This window comes from Haliotis cracherodii, unplaced genomic scaffold (genome assembly GCF_022045235.1).
Source record: "Haliotis cracherodii isolate W230 unplaced genomic scaffold, xgHalCrac1.p SCAF_5, whole genome shotgun sequence".
Taxonomy (NCBI): domain Eukaryota; kingdom Metazoa; phylum Mollusca; class Gastropoda; order Lepetellida; family Haliotidae; genus Haliotis; species Haliotis cracherodii.
This window is the reverse complement of record NW_027266308.1, coordinates 57,869,745-57,883,200: the sequence shown is the minus strand read 5'-3', so window position 1 is coordinate 57,883,200 and position 13,456 is coordinate 57,869,745. Positions and strand designations below refer to the sequence as shown.

The 13,456-nt window shown below is 41.3% G+C and overlaps 2 protein-coding genes across 4 annotated transcripts in view; one reads left to right on the top strand and one right to left on the bottom strand.

Annotated features, from left to right (window-relative positions):
* Positions 1-7,376, bottom strand: part of LOC139443190 (TALPID3 protein-like) — a 135,892-nt gene extending 128,516 nt beyond the window's left edge. For 2 of the 3 annotated variants that reach the window (XM_071224150.1, XM_071224152.1), the window contains exons 1-6: positions 7,311-7,376; positions 5,180-6,208; positions 3,677-3,855; positions 2,652-2,788; positions 1,278-1,449; positions 464-658 (exon numbers count right to left, since the gene is read on the bottom strand). In XM_071224150.1, coding sequence (XP_071080251.1) covers positions 464-658; positions 1,278-1,449; positions 2,652-2,788; positions 3,677-3,855; positions 5,180-6,128 — 1,632 coding nt within the window. In that variant the 5' untranslated portion in view covers positions 6,129-6,208; positions 7,311-7,376. Of the gene's footprint in view, positions 1-463; positions 659-1,277; positions 1,450-2,651; positions 2,789-3,676; positions 3,856-5,179; positions 6,209-6,560; positions 6,646-7,310 lie in introns of those variants that run through there. The other variant, XM_071224151.1, reaches the window with a different exon arrangement.
* Positions 7,377-7,632: 256 nt separating this feature from the next.
* Positions 7,633-10,704, top strand: LOC139442886 (mitochondrial import inner membrane translocase subunit Tim9-like). Its single transcript, XM_071223793.1, has 4 exons — positions 7,633-7,697; positions 8,952-9,026; positions 9,260-9,355; positions 9,739-10,704. The coding sequence occupies exons 2-4, from the start codon at positions 8,970-8,972 to the stop codon at positions 9,871-9,873; spliced, it is 288 nt and encodes a 95-aa protein (XP_071079894.1). The 5' UTR covers positions 7,633-7,697; positions 8,952-8,969; the 3' UTR covers positions 9,874-10,704.
* Positions 10,705-13,456: the final 2,752 nt, after the last annotated feature.

Here is a 13,456-nt window from a genome sequence, read left to right as displayed (position 1 = left end):
TTGTGTCCCCAAACCAATTTTTGCTTCTGTTTCACATGGAAGCAAATGGGTACCTGGCAGAATGAGTGAGTGAGTGAGTTTGGTTTAACACCGCTTTTAACAGCATTCCAGTTAGATCGCGATGTGTCAGCTTAATGTGGGAGGAAAGCCCAAAGTGATGCAGGTCTCAGACATTTACCACTTCGGTGAAACCCACGAGCACAGGTATGGTGCTGACAAACCTAGAAATATAATCGGGGCGAACTGGGATTCGAACCAATCATAGGTTTCTGGCGTGCCCAAGGGATGCAACTCTGCACAGCGAATCTCGGCGCCTTAGACGACTGGGCCACCCGTGCCACCCCTGGCAGAATGAGATGATTATGTGGATCACATACTCCCCAGGAGTTGCGTTCATCTAAGTGATCAAGACATTTGTGGAACATGGCTCTGATATCTAGGAATAGTTAGAAACTTGCTGCACCTGCATCTCCAGTTGCTGCTGTTGCAGCTTCTCCAGATGGTCAATCCTCTTCTCCGTCAGGTCCGACACCTGTCTCTCCAGCTCCGCCACACGGCTACTCTCCTCACTAGGGGGAGCCACCTTCGTCTCCACCTTCTGGAGCTCGGTGATGCGGTTCATCAGCTGAGATATCTTGTCCTCCAGCTCATACTGAGCCTGAAGTCAAATGACAGAGGACATTAACACTAAGAAGAAAATTGGAAAATTCATATTTAGTTTGTTCCATGTTCCTATATAGGAAATATGGCTGAAAGACAAATAACGGTTAGTCCTCAGGCAGTTACAACTTTTGGAGGAGTCAGTGTTCATTCTGGTTGCCCAAAATGGTGAGGGGGCACTTTAAAAACAGCCAAAGACATAGACAAGTACTTTCTATAATTAAATGGTCATTCCAAGAAGACACTAGCCAATAGCAGACCAGTCACTTTACATAATTTGTTTTGGATTAGATTTATAACATATGCTTCAAAATCCTTTTGTTTCTGTGATCCAACGTGCTTATGTACATGGTATAGAGAGCTTTAACCATGCCACATAAGTCAGTCGTAACTGCAGCCTCGTACTGCAATTGACACATCAGCATCAAAGCCTGCCAACAAAGCTCCTCACAGCATGCGATGAATTCTACTGATCAGGAAACCATGCACTGACAAGCTGCACATACATAAAACTTCTCGAGTCAGAACTGAAATAGATGTGTCATGCTCGAGAATGAAGACTGAAGGATCGATAGTCTAATGACATTTGAAAGTGTACTGCCAGGGTGAGAACCAACCTTAATGAATGGTTGGGCTGCAGCTACGGCGGCAGTGGCAGCTACCGCGGCGGTGATGCACTCCGACGTCTTCTCCCCAGTCTCTTGTTTCTCTCCCTGGGAGGGGGCCGAGTTGTGTTTGACGACAAACTTCGGCTGCACCATCCGCCTCACGGGTCCGATCTGCTCACTCCTGTGACGGGACGAACATGCGTTAGTAAAGCACCATCTTCCCTCGGTACGAGACAGAACACAAACAACAAAAACTTCCCCGTTCCATGCATCATCATAAATCAAACCATCAGCAGAATGAGGTTTGCTATCAACCAAACTCAGGCTTATTATCCCATGGAGAAACCGGGACACTTACCCAGTCCCCACTGCTTGATGACCTATCCAAAATCAGATTGGGGGGGGCAATCTCATTAAAATCAGATCTTAGTTCTCGCTATCACTAAACAAAGATCTGAGGACATCCCATTACGGGTCACGTCAGAACGACCTTTCATCCAACCAATCAGAGCGTCGCTTATGAGATCATGAAAGTGAAAGTCGGAATGTGTTTTCTTATCATGCAGCCACCATATATTTAACACGGGGAATTCCGAACGACAGTTATGGGTTTTATGATTATATCCATACAATCTAGGCCATCTATAAGCCATTCCAGAATGTTCTTCTTATTAGTTTTAAATTGTTTAATCGAGAATACGTCAAAATATGTTTCGAAGCGTAGTCGCCAGTTTGAAACTAGTGTCGTAAAGCTCAAGAAAGCTGCCATCTGATTGGCCAATGTCGATTTCTTGTCAGTCATTTCACTGGTCGGTCAAAATTTCGCGAAACATCGTTTTTGACGTGATCCGTAATGGGATGTCCTCAGATCTCTGTTTAGCAGTAGCGAAAACTAAGATCTGATTTTACTGAGAATGGATTGGGGGGGTTACCAGTACATCTTATGACTTAGCATTGGTCGTATCCAACTAGTCGGATGTCATTCCAGACTTGTGGTTACATAAAATAACTAGATTTGGGGAGAAAACAACTAGTTCTAGATTTTTCCCTAGTCTCAGACTAACGGACTTTTGGACGTGCCTATCCCTGCATGATTGAATGTTTCTGAACATCACAGCATGGAGCATTCCCCATGCTATCAATCACTGGTTTGTATGGTCAAGGGGTCCATTGCACAAAGCGATCTCAGCGCTAAGGTGACCGTAACTCCCATACTTTAACATAGGTCCTCGATCATTTTGGGCTAGGGTCGCCTTGTGGAACAGATCCCAGGCTGATTGGTAGAATCTAATTAAATAGTGACATTTTGACTGCCGATTAGACACCAGTAACTCACAGTAAGTACCATGTGAGACGAGACAAGTAGAGTTGGGTACACATCACCTTTTCCCCAAAGCCTCCTTGGCCATCCTTTGTTTGTCTGTCAGCCTGAACTCCGAGATGAAGACTTCACCCTTCCCTCCATGCTGCCCCGCCTCTGTATCATGGTGGGTCAGAGCTCCCTGGCGTAGACCGTTCAACTACAAGTACAACAAAGGTCAGATAAAAAACAAAGTATAGAAATATGAACTCATGAAAAAAAACATGGGGAAATCCTTCCATAATATCCATACAAAACACATCACGGATGGCTAGAAGATGCCATTTGGAGCTGAGAGCGCCACCTATAAAAGAGGATTCATTTACTCCTTTGTATTTTTATGTGTATACAGCTTGTGAATTGAATTTCATAAACTTTGTACACATGTACAATTGAACATATGAATTAAGATCTACCAGGCTGAAAAGAATTGTGTTTCTGTAATTATGTTTTGTCAGCAAATATTCATCTCTATGAAAACAGGAGTGAAAGTCCTAAAACAAAGGCAGCTGAATTTGTCATCTCTAGAAAAAGGAGTGGTGGGGTAGCCTAGTGGTAAAAGTGTTCACTCATCACACCGAAGGCCCAGGTTCGATTCCCTACTTTGGTACAAAGTGTGGAGCCCATTTCTGTTCCCCGCCGTGATATTACTGGAAACTGCTAAAAGCAGCGCAAATATATACTCACTCACTCACATCTAGAAAATATAACAAGGATAACTGTTTGCAATCTCTAAATATTATAAACAAAAGCTCACTTGTTGCCTTGATAATTACATTGTAAATCACATGGTTATTGCCATATATATGATAACGATAGGATGTTTCTGAGATAACTTCAGGCTGATTATGCCAAGGGACATAACTCTATTACCACAAACAATTTAAACAATGCATCAGACACTACATGCTATTAAGGGCCAGAAATTGTGAGTTCACATGGCTTTAACCTCCTCCATGTGTTCCACCATGAACAAAATCAACAGCTGCAGCACATGCATGAGTGTAGCAGTCATGGGTTATCTCCCCTGTTGCTTGTTTTTTCTCACCTTATTAAGTGCCAAAAATCGTGAGGTCACATGACCTTTCCCTCCTGCGTGTGCTCCAGAGTTGACCGAGTCGTCAGATGATGTTCCTGTAGAGATGTTTGTTGCTGACACTGTCACAATCCTCTCTGGGACAGTGACAATCTCAGGCTGGGAGCTGGCTGTGGAACTGCTCACATTACCTGATGACACATCATATGGAGCTATTAAACCATGCAGCAACACAGTGTATTTCAAAGCAAGAGATTTTAAGAGTCAGAACTGGCAAGAACACACGATTCTTTCATATGACTAAAGTTAATCCGTCACGCCATTTTGAATAGTATATATTTCCTAAAATGTGTATGTATTGTTTGTAGTTAAACGCCGCACTCAGCAATATTCCAGCTATATGACGGCAGTCTGTAAATAATCCAGTCTGGACCAGACAATACAGCGATTGACATCATGAGCATCGAACCATGCAATTTGCATACGATGACACGCATCAATTAAGTCACTGAGCCTGACCAACCGATCCCGATAGTCTTTCATATGACTACAGTTAATCCATCACACCATTTTGAATAAAATTTCCTAAAATTTGTAATGAATGCAACATGTACAACTGATTTGTGGACCATACAACTTAAAATGTCCACCATGGTAAGGACACACCATTAAAAACTCCTATAAAAAGCTCCAAATCTAACAAGCCCTCTGAATAAATTGAACATGTTTAACATTGGACAAAGCAACTAAGGCTAGCAGGAAGTGCAAAATGTTATTTCTCGAAAATCCTCCAAAAATCACTTTAACATGTTTAATCTGATCCCATGTTAACATGGTTAATTTCATCTTATTTTTCGTAATCACTTGGAAATCTTAATTTGCATCAGGTCTCTTCATCATGTTCATTACAATAGGGGGCACGGGTGGCCCAGTCGTCTAAGGCGCCACGTTTCGCTGTGCAGAGTTGCGTCCCTTTGGCGCGCAAGAACCTATGATTGTGGGTTCGAATCCCAGTTCGTCCAAATTATGTTTCTAGGTTTGTCAGCACCATACCCGTGCTCGTGGGTTTCAACGAAGTGGTAAATGTCTGAGACCTGCATCACTTCAGGCTTTATCTCCACATTAAGCAGACACGCCCCGATATGACTGGAATACTGTTAAAAGCGGCATTAAACCCAACTCACTCACTCACTCATTACATTAACATGTACAATGATCATAAACAAGTTGATGACATATGTTTGACATTGTCAGCCTTAGACTAGTCAAGAAGACTAGTGGAGACCTTATTTCACTGGTCCTCTGAGTTTGTTGCTTGTCCTGCTTCAACAAGGCAGAAACGTTTTCCACGTTTTCATTTTCTATCAGTTAGATTCAGTTTTAATTTGTAGCAAAACTGATTATAGCCCTCAAATCCAACAAGCCAATGACTACTAACATTATTGGATTTTTGCAAGTTACAAGAGTTAACAGTTACTTTGAAAAATGAAAAATAATGTTTGATGATATTCCCACCTGCACTTCCTGTTTTCACTGACCCATCGTCTGAGGGCTGTGATATCAGACTGACATTGACAATACGCTCTCCACTTGAGGCAGGGAAGTGTTTCTCCACTGGAAGCTTTGTCCTGTCCTCCTGCAGGACCTTGTCGGAACTACTGTGGGAAGGCCGGGTCTTCCCTTCCTGACCACTCCAGTGTGCGCTGGGAAAGGGACGCGAGATACCTTTACTTGAAGGCACTGACACATTAGAAGCAGGTCTGGAAGTTTTCACTTTGTCCGACGGCATTGATTCATTAGATGTATGTTTCCCACTCTGTATCTTAGATGATGCTGACATGTCAGAGTTTGAGCGTGAGTAGGCTGAGGATGTTGCTGGAGGTCTTGATGGTGCTTCTTGCTGCCTCGACACAAGTGGTGGTCCACATTCTGACTCTCGAGGTGAGATGATTTCTCTCAGCTGCTTCCTTGACACCTTCACCTTCTGAGCTCCAGAGGTGTTGAAGTTGTCCAAGTTCCGAGCTGAATGTGTTGATGCTATGCTAGTATTCAAACTTCTGTTAGCCCTGTCACTTGGGTCAGCCAGAGTTGAATTTATGAGTACATCACTGGCTGTGGTACTGTTGTCGGATTCATTTCCAAGTGCAGCGTTCTTCCCACCTGTTTCTATACCTCTCCTGTCACCAGACACAGGCTGTGATCTGCCAATGCCACTTTCAGTCTGTAAGTGTTCAGAGAGGTCTTTACTACGCAACAAAGTTTTGGATTTGTCCAGGTCGGAAGATGCCTTGCTGCTCACAGATCTTTGAGAAGCAGGTGAACCATCATGTGAATCTCGTGATTTCTCAGATCCCTGTGACTTGGTCGACTTGTCAAGAGCACGCACAGCAGCATCTGTCACAGACAGCAACTCCAAGATGCTGCTGTGTGTGTCATGAACATTCATATTGTTTTCAACCTCCATTGTTAGCAAATCATCTGCCTTGGAATCTTGACCGTTTCATTTTCAAAATTATGATTTGATGTAACTGGCATGATACATCCCTGCAAACAGATAAACAGACAAATATTTAAGGCAGAAACTTCAAATGATATGATGTCCATAGGAAAACTGTTTTAAAGTGTGTCATTAGTGGAACAATTGTGAATGGATAAAATAATAGCAGGGTTATGCTGTGAACATATCATATTCCAAATTTTGTTTCAGAGCACATCTACATCATGTACATCCGACAGTGTACACTATCGAGTGAACAATAACATTTTAGTTTTGTTTGGCAGATGTACTAAAGAGATATACCAAGCAGAATCCACTGACACTAGATCTTGTTGACAGAATACAGAATTACTTTAGCAAATACTCTTTTACAAGCTGATATCAGATTGGCTCAAATACCCATGCATCCTTCATTCTGTTCAGCAGTCAAAGTTTGTTCAGGGTTCACCTGCCTAGACTTTTGTCAGAACTTGACGGAGAGAGGTAGGCTTTCAAAGGAAAAGATTTTGACTTGGCTCAGACCATCTGACACTCATGGCCGTCCTAATAAGTATGATTCAAGTCATTAAGACACCACTTTGTTTAAATGTTAACTCAAATGTTATGACATGTATCAATCTAGCAATTAATGATTGCCATGATTATAAAGAGACAATGTTTAAGTTCCACCCACATCATACGGAGTACCGTCAGCATAGTCTTAGGCTGATATGAAACTGTGGTAACATATCTCTGTACTGCTCCCTATAAACATGACCAAATATTCTTATTTTGACATTGACTTGCCGCCACACAGAGCTACGGACAGAGTAGGAAGCAAAATATGATGCAGTACTAAGACCGATATCTCCCCCAACAAAAATACAAGACCAGTCCCTAACATAGACCATTTGTTTCCCTTGTTAACAGGTGCATCATTCTATGGTTTGGAGGATTGTCAAGGCGTTGACATCAACATATTCACATGGGACCGTGACAAGTTTGACATCGGTTGCCACTCCAGTCGAGGCCTATGGGAAACGAGTAAACAATGTTCACAGCCATAAATTCTATTACTTTCGGGTTTGAGTGCCTCATACATTAAGTAGCCTTAAGTCATTTTAGTGTCAGAGTACAAAAAAGACAAGAATAGTAAGAAATAATACTTGCCACTGAGATGTAATCCATAAAATTTTCTCATTGACTTATATTTGCCTCTCTTTTGCGGCCATGTTTGTAAACTATGTATGCGTTTTGTTAAAGTAACTGTGATTGGCTATTACTTTCATATACGACAGTGTCGTAATTGGTCACGATGATAACTTTGGCATAACGTCACATTTATATATACTATTATGGGCTCTGTATATCATATATGAAATAAACATAACCATTCCTACTAACACCATCTTAATTATGTAAACTATAGTTTACGACTTGCAATGGCAGCCAATGAAACACGACATTACAAATTCTTTTCTAACTATCCTATTTTCGGTAGTTTCAGCTGCATGCCGTAACATGTGTTGATGTTTGTTTTCTTTGACTTTATTGAAGGTATTTTGTAACTCGAACTACTTTAAATCAGTCTTTTTGGTGTAGGTATCTTCCCATACCTAACTCTTCATGGCGTCGAGTGACCCAAATCAAATAGGTACCAAAGTAATGTTTACAACCGACCGAATGAATAATGACCTCTAGCGGTCCTGATCACTGATCAGATCAGTTGGAAGCAGACGCTCCAAGTTCCAACACATTGCGTTATCACTGATTACACTTGCGCAATCGTAACAATAAAAGAGTTATCTTATTGTGCATTTTAAATGGTGTATATCTATGTATGAAACTATTGTATGAAAAGTTGCAACATCCCATAATATCTAAAAATATTTATCTTCTCTACAGTGTCAATGTAAGGTGTGTATTAGTTGTTCTGGGTTATGAATGTGAATAGGGGTGACATCCTCAGTGTCTCTTTCATGGTTATGTCATGTTAATCTTTGTCCTATGACACCCATTTTTTGATAACATGTCATACAACATTTCACTGGTGTTACTGTAAACCGGTAAACCCCTCTCCCCCCATCCGTTCCCTGTTTAATATCATCCCGTAAGAAAAGTTGGCAGATTTGTGCTGTCTGATTTACATTGCACTACTACATCTTTGATTGGCTATATATCATTTCATGATTTAAAAATCTTTAAACCAATCTCTTCCTTATCAAGTTAATTACTTACCTCCAAATATGCATGCTCTGTTTCATCGTTCATCGAAAGTGAACATGGAATAAGCAGATGAGAAAATACGGTAACCACAACTAAACAACATTAGGCCATGTTTGTACATTTGACAACTTGTACATTTCTATGCCAGCAGGGGGCACAGGTGGCCAAGTCGTCTAAGGCGCCGCGATTTGCTGTGCAGAGTTGCGTCCCTTGGGCACGCCAGAAACCAATGATTGTTGGTTCGAATCCCGGTTCGCCCCGATTATGTTTCTAGGTTTGTCAGCACCATACCCATGCTCGTGGGTTTCACGAAGTGGTAAACGTCCGAGACCTGCATCACTTCGGGCTTTCCGCCAATATTAAGCTGACACGCCGTGATATAACTGAATAATGTTGAAAGTGCCATTAAACCCAACTCACTAACTATGCTAGCAAATTATATTTGAAAATAGCATGATACTGCAAGCAAGCAGTTTACCACAATGGCATGAAAATGTGCCAACAGCATTAAAGTGATGAAGGTCATTGATGTTTACTTTTACTGTGGCTTTAGCAATAAGATACTGTTCACATGATGACTTTCAGTGACTAGTCTTGATCGAGATGGCAGCAGCCCCTGGCGGTTTCCCTCAATTGGATCCCGAGAGCACAGTTAAACAGGTCAGTTTGCTTCATAGTATTATATGAGCATTAAAAAATAAATCAGTATGTCAATTTCAATAAATTTCAAACTTCAAGGAACAATCTGTGTTACTTCTGATAATTGGCAGGTGAACTGAATGTCTTTGTCTTCAAACTTATATCCTTACGAGACATATATTGCCATGTACCATCTTCTGTTTGATGCAACTTATAGTCAAGTTTGACCCTGGCATTATTCTTATCTTTGACAGTTCCGTGAATTTTTGTCTTCCTACAACAAACTTTCTGAGCAGTGTTTCCAGGATTGTGTTCATGACTTTACCACCAGGAAGGTGCTGGACGGAGAGGTAGGCGTGATCGTCATCAATGGCAGAAAGTGACAATGTCGACATGGTTCAACAAGAACATATCTTTCAAATAGTTCACAAGGATAACTATCTCGGTTTACAGACTTTTTGAAATATGTACATAATTGTGATGCCAATGAATAAATTAATAAATAGCCTTAAGAAATTAAGTTGGCATTTAGTGTGGGCTAGTCTGGTGGAGGTGGGGTAGCCGGGTGGGTAAAGTTTTGGTTTGTCATATTGAAGACAAGTTTTGTTTCTCCATGTGGGCATAGTATGTGAAGTCTTGTTTCTGTTCTCTCTCAGGTGTGATGTGGCTGGAATATTTGTAAAAACGTCAGTAAGCCCTATGTCTTACGATAATTGCTTGTTTCTCCTATCAGAGTAGCTGTTCAACAAACTGCTTGGAGAAGTATCTGAAGCTGACTCAGCGGATCTCACAGCGCTTCCAGGAGTATCAGATGACGCACTCTGACGCAGGATCTACCATGACACAGATGGCATCTGGTGGCAACTGATGAGATAACAGCAGCCTGAAGGGGAGATAACTGTGTTGAAGGATGCAGGTCCATGTTCCACCTATATTGCATCCGCTTGATGATTCATCCATGGGAAAGACATTGCATCTGAGAATTTATGACTTCATAACTTTATGGATCAGTCATATCCAAAATATTGACTGTTTTGATATTGTTATCTTTGTGTTTTATAATGAATTTAGAAACACTCTTAAATCAAAAGGAAGACTAGTTCCTGCAAAATTGTTTTCCTGGCTGGTTCGTTTCCGGTCCTTTAGACCACTCTTTGTCAGAATAAGTCTCTCAACAAGGCACAAATTACCCTTACAACATTTACGAGTAATGGTGATGGGAGCATGGTTTACATATTGGCAAATGAAATGGGTTGTTGCTGTATTTCGTCACAGCGCTGTGACAAACAATTCAAAATGTTCTGTTTACTAAGTCTAAAAATTATCTATTTGGCCAAAAAAAATATATATGATGCTTTGAAAATATCTGCTGCTACACTGTGGGAGAATATCCCATGAGTGTCATTTATGGTGGAATAATCGTTCTAAGTACGTGGCATTGACCAGTTTGAGAAACCTGCATGCCGGTGGCCGATGTAGGTGGAAGCCAGGGAGCAGTGCAACATGGGAAATGTGTGTGATGGTGCTTTGTAGCTGTGTGAATGGATAGTGTATGGATGCATTTGTCATAATTGTAATGTTTCGATAGAAAAGTGTGATAACATTGTCACATATATTTCTGTGTGCAAACATGTCAAATGTAACATACTTCATGTGTCCAGTTGTTTTGTCCAAGACAAATACATGTAATCAGAATAAAATTGCTGATGATCAGACACTGTTGTTAGTTGTCGTTAGAACCCTGAAGATCGGGGTAGAATAGGTCTTCAGCAACCCATGCTTGCCGTAAAAGGCGACTATGCTTGTCTTAAGAGGCGAGTAACGGGATCGGGTGGTCAGGCTCGCTGACTTGGTTGATGCATGTCATCGTATCCCAATTGCGTGGATCGATGCCCATGATGTCAATCACTGGATTGTCTGGTCCAGACTCGATTATTTACAGACCGCCGTCATATAGCCTGAATATTGCTGAGTGCGGCTTAAAACAGCAAAACAAACCAAACTAGTTGACATTATTTGTCATAAATAAACATGCAGACACTGACAAGAACAGGTGTTGTGTCAGAGAAATGATAAAATGCAGCAAAGAAACCACTCATTTCCTCATTAATTAAGAAAGTTCAGGGTACAATGTATATCGATAAAAGTCAGTACATGTGGATATCATACATTTACTAATACTCCATTCAGCACCTACCACCTCCATGGTCCAGTGGATAGAGCATCTGCTGGGATAGTGGAGGTTGGTGCTTCAATCTTCAACCATGTTATACGAATGGACGTTAAACAAACGTACTTGTTGACCAAGATAGTGCCTGGCATTAAGGGAATAAAACATGGAGTTGGTATAGTGTTTGTTATGTATCCTTGTTAAACTGGGGCAAGGTATCTCGGTGGGGTAGCACTATAAAATCGGCATCAGTCAAGACTAGTACGAGCAGACTCACAGACACACACAGCCATCACTATATAAGTGCAGTATTCTTTGAGGCAACATTAAACCCCATTTCACCTCATCCACCATTCCACATCTGTTATTTTTTTTCCCTTGGTGATGCCTGGAGAGCACTGGTCCCCCACCTGTGATTAAAGGAGGGAGACTACAATGGTTTTCAGGCTTGGTGACTTAGTTGATTGTGTGTTGTTACAATAAGGCATGGGAAGTTGTTCATGATGTCAACCACAGGTTTGTCTGGTCCAGAATCAGTTATGTTTTTTTTTTTTTTTTTGCTTGTTTGTTGTTTAACACCACACTCAGCAATATTCCAGCTATATGACGACAGTCTGTAAATAATCAAGTCTGGACCAGACAATCCAGTGATTGACATCATGAGCATCAACCCACACAATTGGGAAACTATGACATGCATCAACCAAGTCAGTGAGCCTGACCACCTGTTATGTATAAGTTGCAGCATTAAACAACATTTATGAACACATTTATGCATCTGATGACTGTTTTCTTTTACAAAACCTCGGGAGTGTACCCCCTGTGATATACAGTTGTTTGCAGCTACAGAACTGTTTTAAGGTTTGCTTGGAACTTGACTGCCACCATCAGTGATTTTCTTCTGTCTGGTTTGTGGAGATTATTTTCACAAAACGATGTCCTTCCATGGACATCTTCTAAGTGGCCCTGGGTTATTCCTTTGGCTAGGCATGAGAAGGTGAAAGGAAAAGAAAAATTGGTGACACTTTATCGAGTGTAATTAATAATCTCATAATTAAACAAGCTATACAGTGGGGCCCTGGTTCCTGGTCAGAACAGGTCCCCAACTACTTATGCTGTTTGTAAGAGGCGACCAAACGGATCAGGTCAGACTCAGTGAATTGGCTGATTGGATGTCATCTCACCCAAATGGTGTGGATCATGCTCGTAATACAAAAAACACTGGATTGTCTGGTCCAGAATTGAATATTTGTAGGCCGAGGTCATATTGCTGAATGGCCTTAAACAACAAACGAACAAAGCTTTGACAAGTTTTTGGTCACGATTCGTCCAAGGTCAAGGTCAGTGTTAAGGTTTTGGTAAAACATTTGGCCAGTTTCTTCCGAACACATGCCAGTCTCTGGCACATATCGGAACACAGGTCTTCAGTACTTCTTGTTTGTCATAATAGTGGAATGCAATGGTGATCGGGTTGTCACGGATACTGTTCAGTATAGCAATATTACTGGACATGATATCTGCGAAACCATGGGTACTTGACACGAGGTCTTCACCCATGTATTGGTCTTCGTTATTCAACGACCGGCTCTAACCATCTATGCCAATACTCATAGCACCGAACATGTCACAAACAACAACAATATAAGAATACCTAGATGAGATGACAATACGTCTTTTCAGAATCTGTTTTTCAACACACAAGCGGTCATGTGTATGTCAACATCTACACAGAGGTCTCCACGTGTTCCAGTGTTTTGCCTGGCTGTGCATACATCAGTGTAGGAACCTAACACCTAACTCGTGGTCTTAAATCAGCGGTTTTTAAAAAATCACATTTGGACAAGGTAAACGACTTTTGTTTTTGTTTTTTATAACGCCGCACTCAGCAATATCCTGGCTATATGACGGCGGTCTGTAAATAATCGAGTCTGGACCAGACAATCTAGTGATTGACATCATGGGCATCGATCCACGCAATTGGGATACGATGACATGCATCAACCAAGTCAGCGAGCCTGACCACCCGATCCCGTTACTCGCCTCTTAAGACAAGCATAGTCGCCTTTTAGGGCAAGCATGTGTTGCTGAAGACCTGTTCTACACGATCTTCACGGGTCAGGTAAACGACTAAATGGGGAAATAACAAGGTGTATTGAAATATCACACGTCTTTATTACTGTGCGGAGTTGTGTGTATATACAATTTGCAGTGTTGTAAGCTACATATATATCATATATTTCAAAACTTTGAAAACTTAAACAAGATTTTATTTCAAAATAGA